Genomic DNA, 13,628 nt, shown 5'->3' with positions numbered 1-13,628 from the left:
GGGGATTTTGTCATCAGCAGACAGACTGCTTTCTTTATTGCAGGGGCAAAATCTCATGTTGTCTTTCTCTCCTAATGTCAGTGGGACTTAAGCCCAAACAAGGGGACATAGGATTGGAGCATGAGCACAGACGGTAGGCATGTGATTCATTTTCAGCAAAGACTGCCTGTAAATATTTTTTTTCTTACTACTTTCCTTTTACAGTGGTACCTCGGGTTAAGTACTTAATTCAATCCCGAGGTCCGTACTTAACCTGAAACTGTTCTTAACCTGAAGCACCACTTTAGCTAATGGGGCCTCCTGCTGCTGCTGTGCCGCCAGAGCATGATTTCTGTTCTCATCCTGAAGCAAAGCTCTTAACCTGAAGCACTATTTCTGGGTTAGCGGAGTCTGTAACCTGAAGCGTATGTAACCTGAGGTACCACTGTACCACTAATAACTGTGTCTCATTGGATAAAAAAGTATTATCATGCAGGATTTGGGTTTTCAGTTTTTTGTTTTTGTTTTGTCTTGCACAGAGCTTAATGTAACAGCATGACAGAGCTTCACGAAGCTGTAGCATTGGGCAATTGTGACCTGGTGGGTGAGATTCTCAAGACAGGGCTGTGTGACCCAAATTGCAAAGATATTTATTGGAGTGACAGAACACCACTGCACTGGGCTGCAGCAAAAGGTAAGTAATAAATCTCTTCTACTGCATTCACAAAGAGGGTACTAATCTCACAGAAAAAAACAGCAGAATTCAGAAACAAATAGAACATTTCAGTCTCCTAAGATTCTCTGCTGCTGACCTGACCTGAAAAGTGACATTCTCCAAAGAAAGAAATTCCAAAGGGAGGCTGCAGCATGAAATGTCTGAATGACAGCTCGTTGAGAGGTTAGTTTCCGTTCACATAGGCCTTATGTGAGTTGTTGGTTTCCTTTTCCACTAGGAGTAGGAAATAACATAATAGTCTTAGGATGACTGCACTATGACCAATTACTGCTTTTGTAAATGGTCACTGTATTTACTGAATTGCCCCAAATCTCACCTGTTGCCTGTCTTGGCCATTTGACAGCACTGCTTGCAATTCTTGTCTTTTCATGCGCATGTCTACGCATCAACACAGCATTACGCTTTGTTCATTTGATGAAATGGTTTTGAGCCATGAAAGCTTAGCTTACAATAAATTGGTTCGTTTTAAAGGCTGGTGTGGGGAACGTGTGAGCCCTCCAGGTCTTTGACTCCAACTCCCATCAGCCCCAGCCAGCCTGGTTGAGGGCCAGGAATGGTGGATGAGAGCCAGCATGTGGGGAGCCACCAATTAACACTCCACACCCACACCCACACCCACACACACACCCTTAAGGTGCCACAGAGACTTGGGTGTATTTGCAGCAATCGAGGCTGGCCCACTCACGAGGCAAGGGTGGCAGGATCCACAGGGCAGCAGGTCCTGATAGAGACCTTAATTTTCTCCTCCACCCTTGTTCCTGTTGTACATCTTCCCTCACCCTTCTTACCTGGCAGGGAGGGGGACACTATTTTGTGATTTGCCTCAGGTAGCAGGTGGCTGCAACTGGAACTTGTCTATAATGAAGAAATTCCACTGTGATCCATTTCACCCACTTTGCTCCCATCCTTGTATTTCTACAGGGCACTCAAAGATAATAAAACTGCTTGTGGAGCATGGTGCTCGCCTGTGCTTGAGAACTGAAGCAGGATGGACGGCAGCTCATTTTGGGGCTGAATCAGGGAAACTAGGAGTGTTGAGAACCCTTCATTCTCTGCATGCGCCTATTGATGCTGCAGATCTCTATGGGGACACACCCAAGAGGATCGCAGAGATCTACGGACACAAAGATTGTGTCACGTTCTTAGAGGTGTAAGTATCAACAAATTGTTAACAGATAAATCAATTATTATTAGCTAGATTTATATCCCACTCCTCAGCTGGTAGAGCAGAGAAACTACATCATTCAAAATAAAATAAAAAAAGTTGTTATTTTAAAAAATCAAGTTAAAAGAATGCAATTTAAAGCAGGGATTAGTATAAAAATCAGATTAAGAAGATGAGGCTCTAAAAATAACAGTGTTTGAGTGACAATAAAGAGGCAGCCAAATCCCCACTGGAAGGGATATTCCAAAGCTCCAGTACCACAACCTGTGCAGGTGCCTCAGGACCCCCAGGGGAGTTACGTGACGCTGCCCTGGCTGTGCAAGGCTGAAGGCGAGTGTCAAGGAGTCCTGGGGGGGGGGGTGCCAGCCAGGAGGACGGACTAACCAGGCAACCTGTAGGGGGGTGCATTGCCATGAGGGCTGGTTGGCCCATAGTTAAGCCAGCTGTTGATCCACACAGCTGTCCTGTTGGACTCCACTATGCCTCTCTGGCCTGCAGGGGGGGGGGAGGCAGCCAGGTACGCTTGCCCCAGGCCTTGGAGGGCTAACCTGGCCAGGGCTCCTTTCAGCGCCCCCCCCCCTCCAGGCCTGCCGGACCTCTGCTGTCATGCGAAGAGCAAGACTCACACACCGGCCTCACATAAGCTCTGCAATGGCCTGCCTCCCCTTCCTGGCATCCTAGATCTGAACCAAGGATTTTCTGTCCACCCCCACCCCAAACAGGGGCTTGCCACACCAGAGCAAAAAGTAGATCCCAACCCATTGTTGTCCTGGACAAACAAAATGTAACATAGAAATAAGTGGTTTGGGTTACTGATTGAAAACAACCAATCAGCACACTAAGAATATTATATTTTATTGAATAAATAAAAGGTAAAGGTAAAGGGACCCCTGACCATTAAGTCCAATCGTGATCGACTCTGGAGTTGTGGCGCTCATGTCGCTTTACTGGCCGAGGGAGCCGGCATACAGCTTCTGGGTCATGTGGCCAGCATGACTAAGCCACTTCTGGCAAACCAAAGCAGCGCACGGAAATGCCGTTTACCTTCCCGCCGGAATGGTACCTATTTATCTACTAGCACTTTGAAGTGCTTTCAAACTGCTAGGTTGGCAGGAGCAGGGACCGAGCAACGGGAGCTCACCCCGTCGCGGGGATTCGAACCGCCGACCTTCTGATCGGCAAGTCCTAGGCTCTGTGGTTTAACCCACAGTGCTACCCACGTCCCCTATTGAATAAATATGCCATATCAATTCCAGATGGCTTGAGAGGTTTTGTTGAATTTGGTGAAGATGACCGTCCTTTCTCTTTCATCTAGGGCAGAGGTAGAGTGTAGGGAGTTCTGTCAGAGAGCAAAATTAAAGGGGACTCAGCTGGACCTGGAGGACGAAGATTGGGAGCGTAAAAAGGCAGAACCTTTGAAAAATAAAGCCTACACACAAAAGAAACCCACAAAAAAGCATGTGGGGAAAGACGATGATCCAACTCCTAGAGTAAGTAATGAGCAGAGCTCTGCAGATGCAGCCCAGCTGCCTTAGCTAAGTAACATGGACACCTTCCTTTTGAGCAGCGCTTACAGCATCTTTTGGTTCGATGCAAACCCTTTACTGGGCACATCTAGTAAAAATTAGAGGTGAAACCGGAGCTGCTGGTGCAGGAGGCCAAGAGGGTGGTGCCTGTGGTGGTGATGTTTCAGACACAAGGTTTATATACTTATGTATGTGTTTGCCATGTACATTTATGAACATTTATTTTATATTTTGGACCTTAGAATTCTAACAACAGGAGATAACACATTGCTGGATAAATCACACTGAAGAAAGAGATGCTGGTGATCAGAGATAAAGAATCCAGGAGGTGGATATAAAGGAAGGGACTGAAGTTTGCAAACCTTCCCGCTGTGGAAATGCTCAAGCAAACAGCAAATCGGAGGTCAGAACAACGAAAAACCAGAGTAAAGCACTGGATTATTGACATGGCTAGAGCTTGTAAAGCAGGTCCAGAATCAGACCACCTTTGTGCAAATTCTATAGCTTTGCAAGAAACATGTAGATTGCTGTAACAGCCCATATTTTATTTTCTAAATCCAAGTGTCTCCAATTATAGTTTGACTTCCAAGTACAAGGAACGCAATTAATGGTTGTGCGTGCCAATGCCCAAAATTTAGAAAACTGCAACAATGGACTGTTGTCAGACTTTGGGGCATTGGATCCCTTCCCCTGTGGCAGCAAATAAGCAGATAAAACGAAAGGAGCGTTCTTACCAAATAAGTTCTTTAATGATCACAGCAAGAGACAAAGGAATGCATATCTCTCTTAAAAATGGCGTTGCTCCCAGTAAAGTTTTACCCCTCCGTCCCCATTAATCTACATCACTCCTACGTTGGATAATCTGAGCTTGTTGCTACTGAGCTCTCTGTTCTATCACTCTCAGAGCCCGTCTGGTCTTAGGCGAAGGGGGTCAGGAATGCTGTCCAAAGACACTGAATCTGCCAGCTCTCTTGGTGTTTCCTCTTCTAGCTGTTCCTCCCTCAGTATTTTCCAGCTTTTCCCTCTGGACTATGTCCCTCTGCAAACCACTGTTCTAAATCAATACTGTCCTCCTGCCCTATGGAAGGTTCAGAAAAAGGGAGATGGGCTCCCATCATTCCTCCTCAGTCCAGCTCCTGACAACTGTTATCCTTTAAAACAGCTTTTCCACTCAGGAGGAAAATCTTCATGCCACATCCTTAGAATATGGAAGTTGGATGAACAGCCACTGAGCTTTCAGACTTGTCCAGAGAAAACAAACCCACTGAGTTATATCCATCATAATGAAGCTCCAGGTTTCTGAGAAATGTAAATATGGAGAGTATTCTTTTCACAGGCATGGTGTCATATGCTCAGTTTTGCATGCTTATGTAGAAAAGCTAAGTACCATGGATAACAGCATTTAAAAACCATATGAGAAACATGGTGAGTTTCATTAACTCTGTGGAAACCTGAAGGTTGGAGTTCCAGATGCTATAATAAACAAAAACTTATCTTGCTATGCTTCACACAGTTTAAAATTGTTTTTGTTGTTGTTTTGGAAAAAAATATGAACAAGTCAATCTTCTTAATTATCTGCTACCATTAAACTGATATTGGACTCACCATCTGAATTAGTTTGGTAGCAAATATATTCAAAAGTTTGTGGACATTTTGATACATCATTTAGATATATTCCGGACACACTTGGCTTCCCCTAAACAATCCTTGGAACCACAGTTTGCTAAGCTTACTGGAAATCGTAGCTTGGTTTCCTTGATTCTTTAGCCTTTTGCTTTAAATGTGATTAAAATGTATGTTGTGGATGTGGCCAGACATCCTAGGAGTTTCAAGAAGTAGACCCTTTCCCTTAGAGCTGCAGTGAGACAAAGGGGGAAGTCTTTCTAAACAAAGGATTCCTTCCTCCTATTCTTCTTCAATTTCATTTCTACTCCACTGGGGGGCGGGGGGGGGGGGAATCCCTTCCATTGGCAATATAGAAGGGAGGAAAGAAAAATAACAGACAAGCAAAGGAATGAAACTGCCTCATTAAAGGTTTGCTTTTAAAAGTCTTCACCTGAAGGACTCCCATGTCCCTTATGCACCATCCAGAATGGTGTATCGGATCCGTGGGATCCTTGAGAGAAGGCCTCCTGACTTCTATTAGGGCTCATCTTTTGCTGCCCTGTGCCTAGAAAGCAGCAAGTGTCTGAGCGGTTTCCCACTTGTCCAAGCCCTGTGGCCTTGGCCCAGCCTCTTTCCCCTGAAAACCCACTGATGCCCTCTCGCGTCTCTGATTCTCAAAGGCTTGCACAGCTGTTTATTGCAGCAGCCCTGGCTATAAGCTCCCCAGGCGAAGGGTGTCTCTCTTTGGGGCAGGAGGGCACCCAAAGACCAGGGGCAGCAGCAGCGGCTGCCCAGAGGACTCCCAAGGAGAGGGGGAAGGAGGCTGAGGGAACACTCCACAAGGGAGGGTGTTCGAAAAGGGTTGAGGGGCTGCCAGTTCTGCAGGCAAGGGGTGACATGCCGGTAACTGGGCTCCGTCCTGCGCCCCACAGGGGTGCTGCAGAAAGAATGTAGTTGGGCAAGGGAGCTGTGGACCCAAAACAGGTTGACAACCTCTGTGCTAAGGTGACTGTTCCAGAAGCGCAAGCATTTCTGCTTTCTAGAAGGAATGTTTTCTCCTCTTTCCTCTCCCTCCTCACACTATTTTATATATTTATTCATTCCACCTTTCCTCCCAGAGCTCAGGGGGGCACACATGGGCCTCTTGGGTATTCCTCCTCATTTTATCCTCACAACAACCCTGTGAGAGAGAGTTAGTGTGAGAGAAAGTGACTGGCCCAAGGTCACCCAGTGACTTTCATGTCTGAGCAGGGGCTTGGACCGTGGTCTCCTAGGTCTTAGTCCAATACTCTCACCGCTACTCCACATGGGCACACACTTTTCGGGGGTTCTCCCAACGGTTCTGAGCCAATTTGAGGAGGGTGCAGAGGCATGTGAAGGGACGGGGAGGGGGGATCATTGCACTGGCTTCTGTTACCTCAACAACTTATTTGGCTCCAGCCCAATATATTTATTTATTTATTTAAAATTATTTTTATTAACAGACCAATCAAATCACATTAATTCCAAATTACAAAACCGAATTTTAAATTTTTGGTGGGGGTACCCATGCTTCGAGCTCCGAAAGGGATCCAATCATCTTTATTGCTGCTGCTTTGATGTTCATAGTTCTATCCAATTAGTATTCACAGTTCTGTCCATTCCTCTCTTTCTTATTTCCTCATCTCTTCTTGTTGTTATCATATATTTTTCCTTTCTTTGTAACCTCTGATAGACTCCACAAGCGAGTTGAAAACAAACGTTGTTATAGTCCTGTGTGTGTTTTCACATTAATCCAAAGGTCATATTCACACAGCAGACGCCATTCCAGCACTTCCATAGAAAACAGTCTTAGCGTCTGCTCATTAATCTTCGCAGGCTTGTCACTCCCACCTCGATCTTTTCAGGGGGTTCTGCCAGGTCAGACACAGAGTCCAATATAATAACAAAGCCACGGCTTCCTCCCCCTCTTGATCGTCAATCCTGCAACGAAGCCTGCCTGTCATGGCGAATCTCTTTTTAAAACTGCATCATTCCAAAGGCCTTCCATTCCTTTCCAGATCTTCCACAAACAAATCCTTTGGTTAATAATTCATTTCCACACACAGTTCATAATCATCCCGCTTATTATCAATTGTTGCAACGGTTCTTCTTGGGGGGGATTGTTAGGTAATCACATAGAGGAAAAAAGAAAAGTCCCCCCCCTTCCATCCCGTTCTGACATACCGACATCTTTGATGTATATTCTTCTTGATTTATTTTCCTGTTAAATCCAGCCCGTCGCTCAGCTTCACAGAGGTCACTTTAATTAGCAGTCTTAACTCCCTTCCTTCACTCGAAACATGTGCATTTGCTGCTCTCTAATTGTTTATTTTGAGCTCCTGCAACCAGGTCGCGCGATCAGAAGCGGCGTCCGGGAGAGCGAAAAAAAAACCACACGAGTGCTGTGCGCTTAGTGCCCTCACCCCCTCCTTCTTTCAAACTCGGGGGTGATTTATTGGCAACCGCAGGCGAGGGCAGTGTTTTCCCAATTCCCTGGGAAAACCTTGGGAGGCTAATTACTCCCATATTAGCCCCTTAATTACCTCGTGTGAGCCGGAGAGATGGTATTGTCGGCCATCTTCCAATGCGCCCCTAGCGGCCCCCAATATATTTATTTATTGAATGTTATTCTTAAATTTGTTCTTTAATTGTAAATTGAATTGTCATTTTTTTTAAATGATCCAGTTAAGATGAAGAATTCTTTTCATTATAATCTGAAGAATTATTTTCTGAAAAACAGTTTTCTCAAAATGTTATTCCAAAAGTTAGTAATACATATACTTGCTACTGCAGAAGTATGTATTACAAAGCCTGGGAGAAACAGTGGCAAAGCAGCTTAAATAGGTGCAACCCCATACTGTATTCTAGTCAGTGGCAGCTCATAACACTTTGACTACTTAGGGCTTTCTGCTTTCATCACAGTAAGACTTGCACAGCACTTATTCAGGAATGTGTGTGATTTCACATGAGTAGAGTGCTGCTGACTAAAAGTCCATTATCCTCTGCACATCTGTGGACGAAAGAAGAACTTCTATGCAAGAGGGCCCAAGGTATGATTTTCAGACAAGATTGACTCTCTGCTCCTGGCAGGCTCACTCATACAGACACAAATATTCTTAATTTTCTTGCCCTTTTATCCAGTCCATCATAATGATTGGTGTTTTCTTTAATAGCCTAATTGTAATGCATATTTTCACTCATTCTATACTGTAGTGGAAAGGTTATGCATAGTTCAACAATCTGTCTCTACATAGAAAGATTCAGTTGGCTCACTACTTCATCGAAAGACTCCACTATCATTTTATTCTATAGGGACACAATTTTATTTTCAAGATTATTTTAAGTACACAGCAGGCAAATCAGGCTAGAATACAGGCTCAATCAAGCAACAAAACTGCTTTATCATCTTCTCCGTCCACAGGATTTTAATTTAATGCAGTTCCTCATGTGTCACTTGTCTCACTTCTGGATTACACGAATATGAATGTGTGTTTGGGATGCAGCTCATGCTTCCAATAATTTTTGATGGAAGACAGAATGCATCTCTCATCACACCTTTTCCAAATAAGAACATGTACCTGATATAATGCACAACTCTACTGAATTCCCTTTTCAGTTTAGGATTTCCCCAAATCAAGAGGCTAGATTGCACGGAAGGGCATGCATTTAGAATGATGGCGCAAAGTCGGCTTGCAAGACTGCTGTCTGGAAATATATTGGACAGAAGGACCATCAAAGACACAAAATTAATGACATTTATGACCAAGAGAGAAATGATTATTTTCACAGCCTGAAAATGGGCAGCCATGCTTGGGCTGCTGAAACTGGCTGAACTGTTCTGCATCTGCTGGGTGTGTCTCCACAGAGAAAAGAGTAAGAGAAAAGTTGATGTGGTTGAGATGAAGAAAGCCACTGTGAATCCCAGACCACACCACAGAAACAAATGATCCAAATCTGTTTCTACTGTAAAGCCTTCAAACGTGACATTTCCTAATATATCAAAACTACTATAGTTTTGGCATGTAAAGATGTAAATTTCTTTGAAGAAAGGTGACGTAGTTGCCAATGATCCAAGCAAAGAAGCCAGAAGCATCCAGGGTACCAATCTGGAGATTCTCGTCTTTAGGAGGAAGAAAATGTAGTGCTGGAAGTTAGCAATCTTTGCAAAGTAAAATGTACACAGGCAGGCAGTGAAGCAGAGGTTGGTACAATTTAGAAACCACGTTGTAGCTGTGTATGTTTGGTATAAGCTTGTGTCTTCAAGTATCCAAGGAAAGAATGCTCTCCAGAAAATCCTGATAACTAGCAAGCACATGTAGAAACATCTGGAGACACCAAAAGCAGTCAAGATTTTATCAATGGATTTCAGGTGTCCATTTCTCATCCCATCAATGCAATTCACTACAGCAATGAAAGCATTCAACAACATTCCAACAACAGCCTCAATTGATGTGCAAACTGTGTAGAATATAACTGGGAGTGGAAAACTCTCCGCTCTTTGATAGTTGCACCCTTGGTCTTCCATTCTTCCAGATACACAGTCTGAAAAGGCTGTAGTCTTTAACTTTTGGATAGCACATGCTTTATTATCCATGAAATTGAGAAGTGATGCTGTCATAGGGCACCTATTGCACTCTGATTTGCATTCTTCTTTTCATGGGGTGCAGAACAACCAACTCTTTTGCCAAGAGCTTGTGGCAAAAAAGCAATGATTTACATGACGTTTACTCACAATCCCCAGAGCATTTGTTTTCAAGGTTATGTAGAGATGCATTCTATTTTTATCTGAGACTGATGCATTCCTGCAGGACTTGAAAATGATGGACAATTTGCACCTGTTATTTCTTGCTAAAGAATTAGTATGAAACCCTAGGCAAATATCAGAGGAAAGTGTAACATAATATTTAGTGATACTGGTAGAGCTAGGTTGCTGCCAAACCATTCCTTAGGCTTTGACTTTAAGGGTGCACTCAAACCTCTTTCCACAGGCGAGAGCTTTGACACCAGCCTATGCCAGGAAATACTCCAGAGGCACATCCTCTGCACCAGTTTTCCAGCTGAAACTTCTCAGGCTGCTCCCAGATGTCCTCAAGTGCCCTGGCTGACTTTCTGCATAGTTCAAGAATGAAGGAGGATGGCAAGGCTGACAAGAGTGATGCACAGAAGGAGAAAGGGACAGCCTTATATGCCATGAATGGAAGTTTTTAGAGAGTGGAATGGCAGATTTTCCCCCCAGCTCTTGAATCTAATAGTTGCTGTTAGCAGACATTTCAGCTTGGGTAAATTAGACTGGAATAATCACTTACAGCTTCTGGAGTTCAAAGGCTTTAGTCATGCAAGAACTATTTTCAGGTTATCAGGGCTGGATTCCTATGCAAGAAGTAGAGTTTGTCAGAGAAGTTAACCCTTTATTCAAGGAAATGGCATACAGCTCAGCCACACTTCTCACTCAGTCTTGTCCCAATAGAGCAGTTGCCAGGACTGACTGCTCCCACTTTCACCCCCCTCTGCTGGCTGTTTCCCAAGCAGTCTCCAACTGTGTACAGGGCTCTCTGTTCCGCTCTACACATCACTCTGTATTGTTGTGTTCTGAAGGTAAAGGAAGGACTGGACCATGATTAATAAAATACACACGAGGCTTGGCCAGCAAGACTCTGGGAGGAAGTGCCAATAATAATCTGCCACACCCTGGCCCAGGTCCCTTTTATTAACAAAAGAACTTTTGACACAGAGTTTGTAAGAACCCATCAGGTTTCCTCTGAGCATTTCAAAAAATTACCATGTGGGACAAAGTTAGATCAGAGAAATCCTTTTAACTACAAAGAACTAATTTCCTACTTGAGCATGCATACATACATGGTTAAGCTAAAATAAACAGGAACCAATGCGAAATGCATTTAGTAAACCCCGGAGGTCATAAACAGGCAGTAAACAGGAAAGGAAGGACGACAAGGAAAGTCAGGCATTTTTATCACCTCCATGTGAAACTCTATTTCCTGGCCCTAAGATTAACAAAACTAACAAAAGCTACATCAAAGCTATCTCCTATCTTATGTACTGAGGATGCCTGGTGAAGTAACTGGTCTGTGTAAAATGCTCTATATGTGACTGTCAGGCAGAGAGAAAGAAAATGGCAGAGGTGCAGAGGCTTGTGGGATTTGATCAGAAATTATTGTCAATGACTCAAGCCCATTCAAGCAATGCTTTCATCGCCGACACAATGGCGTGCTGCATTTTTCATAATTCCTCATAGCAATCCCACCTGACCACCATACTGCATGCCCTTGGAGATAAGGGGGGAGCGGAGCTTGTCATAGTAGGAGAGGCAGGCTTCGGCCTCTGAGTTGGAACTGCTCTCTGTCACAGGCAGAGGGAAAGAGGACCTAAACAGCTACAGGTTGATGTCAATTTCAGGGAAGTTCCTTGAAGTCATCATTAAATAATCTGTCTGTGAGCACTTAGAAAAGGATGCTGTGATTTCGAGGACCCAACATGGGTTTTTCAAAACAAGTCATGCCAGACTACTTTTATTTCTTTTTTGGATAGAGTTACAAGCTTGGTGGATCAAGGGAATGCTGTGGAGTATCTTGACTTCAAAAAGGCTTTCAACAAAGCTCCCACATGATATTCTTGTGGAGAAGCTGATAAAATGCAGGCTAGATGAGGTTGCTATTAAGTGGATTTGTAGCTGGTTGACTGGCACAACCCCAAAAGTGTTCACCGATGGTTCATTATCCTGGATGAAAGGGACAAGTGCAGGATTCTCCTTTATGAAGGAATTGAGGAGATAGTCATACAATTTGTGGAGGACTCCAAACTGGGAGGGGTAGCTAATGCCGCTGAAGACAGATGATGCTGAAGACAGATGCCGCTGAAGACAGATGACCTTAACAGTTTGGAGAACTGGGCCCAAACGAAACAAAATGAATTTTAATAGGGGCAAATGTAGATTCTACACTTAGGCAGGAATAATCAGACAGACAACTATAGGATAGGGGACATCTGGTTTGACAGCAGTATAAATATGAGAAAAGCATCTGGGCATCCCCTTTCACCTTAGAAATTGCAGAAATGTTTATTGTGTTGTGACCAGTGTATAGTGATACATTTCCCCCTATTGTTCCAAATTTCCTAAATCAACATCAGAACAGAACAGAACAGAACAGAAGAAATATCTGGTGATAACGCTTTTACCCAGCAGGCTGGGTATGGAAAACAATATTTATAGTATTTGTATGAGTGAATATTTGTTTTCTTAGTCCACATTTAGCATCACTACGCATGTAAATGTGGGAAATATTCCATTACAGTCACAAGTTTAATTTGCTTAGATTTGCTGCCGGGTAGCGGTGTAGCTCAGGCTGCCTTTCAGATGGCATTTTTGTGCACAGATTAGGGCAGGTTCCAACATCCAGCGGAAGCCAGAGGAAGTCTGAATGGGAACATGTTTTATCCAGGGCAGCTTCTGAAACCTGAAAATATTTGAAAACACTTCTAAAAGGGGGTGGGGTGGCTGTTATTCTTCTTCCATCATACCTTCCCGCAGTGTATTCCACTTTTGGTTCCATGTGTCGTCTTCCATGAGAAATTCCAGATTCAACGTAGTAATTTAAAATATCTATTTTATTAACAAGCACACACTCATACACATACAATGCCCATCAACTGAACTGAACTTTCTCAAACTGAAGAAGCCGACAGCCTTGCCCGTGTTACAGTAAAATCTGGGTGCGATGGCGCCCGGCCGGGTTCGTGCTGCTGGTCCGGGGCGCCCCACCCCCCGCACTCCTCTTCCTCCGCCAGTGCCCCCCCAAAAAAACACATGCTTCCCCCACCGATCCCTTCCAGCATCCAAAGCAGATTTGCAGGTTCAAAGCAAGTTCGTGAGAACAAAAATTGCTGAGCAACCAGAAAGTGTGATGTTCAAAAGTTTAATTTATCCGCTCTACATTCAAATCCTGAGTAACAAATTCTAAGTACTATATAGAGGAAGAGGAAAATATGGCAAGGAAAAAAACTGTTAGTAGCAGGCATCGGAGTAGGCAGGATTTTTTAAGGGAGGGTGAAATATACTCAGTTGCACAGTGATTTCATGCTCTTTATTGCAGCTCCTAAAACAGTGAATCCCCCCCCCCCCCAGGCTTTATAAACATTATTTACACAATGGGTTCCTTCTGATTGGCTGATTCTGCTTCCCCCCTGGAGCCTGATTGGTCTTCTCCTGCAGGCCAGTCAGGTGTTGCATTCTAGGATCCTACCTGCCTCTTGTTCTAGGATCCAAGCCCAGTCCATAACACCCCTCCCCTCTATGTTCCCCTGGCACCCGGGAGGTTAGCATTCATAGTCGCCAAGGTACGCCAGGTGCCTACATATGCGTTGTGGTCAGGGGTGTCCCTCGGCGGGGGTTTCTGGTTCTGGCTCTCGTTCCGGCGCTGCCGGCTGCGACGGGGCCTTTTGGTCGGGCGCCGCCGGTCTGCTCAGTCATGGGTCTGGTTCCTGTGGCCACTCAGCCTCAGGGGTCACCTCTGGCCTTACTAGTTCTGCCTCCCTTGCCTGCTCCTCCTGCTCCTGCAGGAGAAGAACCCAGGAAGGATGA

General features: G+C 44.4%; 1 protein-coding gene and 1 long non-coding RNA gene across 4 annotated transcripts in view; both read left to right on the top strand.

Moving 5' to 3' along the window:
- The window catches only part of LOC308472536, a 188,134-nt gene extending 183,220 nt beyond the window's left edge, over positions 1-4,914 (top strand). Inside the window, exon 2 of the long non-coding RNA XR_013983564.1 lies at positions 4,729-4,914. This is a non-coding gene — a long non-coding RNA (uncharacterized lncRNA). The remainder of the gene's footprint in view (positions 1-4,728) is intronic.
- Positions 3-4,914, top strand: ANKRD66 (ankyrin repeat domain 66). 3 transcript variants are annotated; one of them, XM_080997509.1, is made up of 5 exons: positions 3-133; positions 519-673; positions 1,637-1,865; positions 3,196-3,370; positions 3,649-4,914. In XM_080997509.1, the coding sequence occupies exons 2-5, from the start codon at positions 535-537 to the stop codon at positions 3,667-3,669; spliced, it is 564 nt and encodes a 187-aa protein (XP_080853635.1). In that variant the 5' UTR covers positions 3-133; positions 519-534; the 3' UTR covers positions 3,670-4,914. The 3 variants fall into 3 exon arrangements, with proteins under 3 accessions (XP_080853635.1, XP_080853633.1, XP_080853634.1); XM_080997507.1 differs by having other exon boundaries at positions 3,196-4,914; XM_080997508.1 differs by having other exon boundaries at positions 9-168; positions 3,196-4,914.
- Positions 4,915-13,628: the final 8,714 nt, after the last annotated feature.

This window comes from Podarcis pityusensis, assembly GCF_964106645.2.
Source record: "Podarcis pityusensis genome assembly, chromosome: 3".
Taxonomy (NCBI): Eukaryota; Metazoa; Chordata; class Lepidosauria; order Squamata; family Lacertidae; genus Podarcis; species Podarcis pityusensis.
This window is presented reverse-complemented; position numbering and strand designations above follow the sequence as displayed.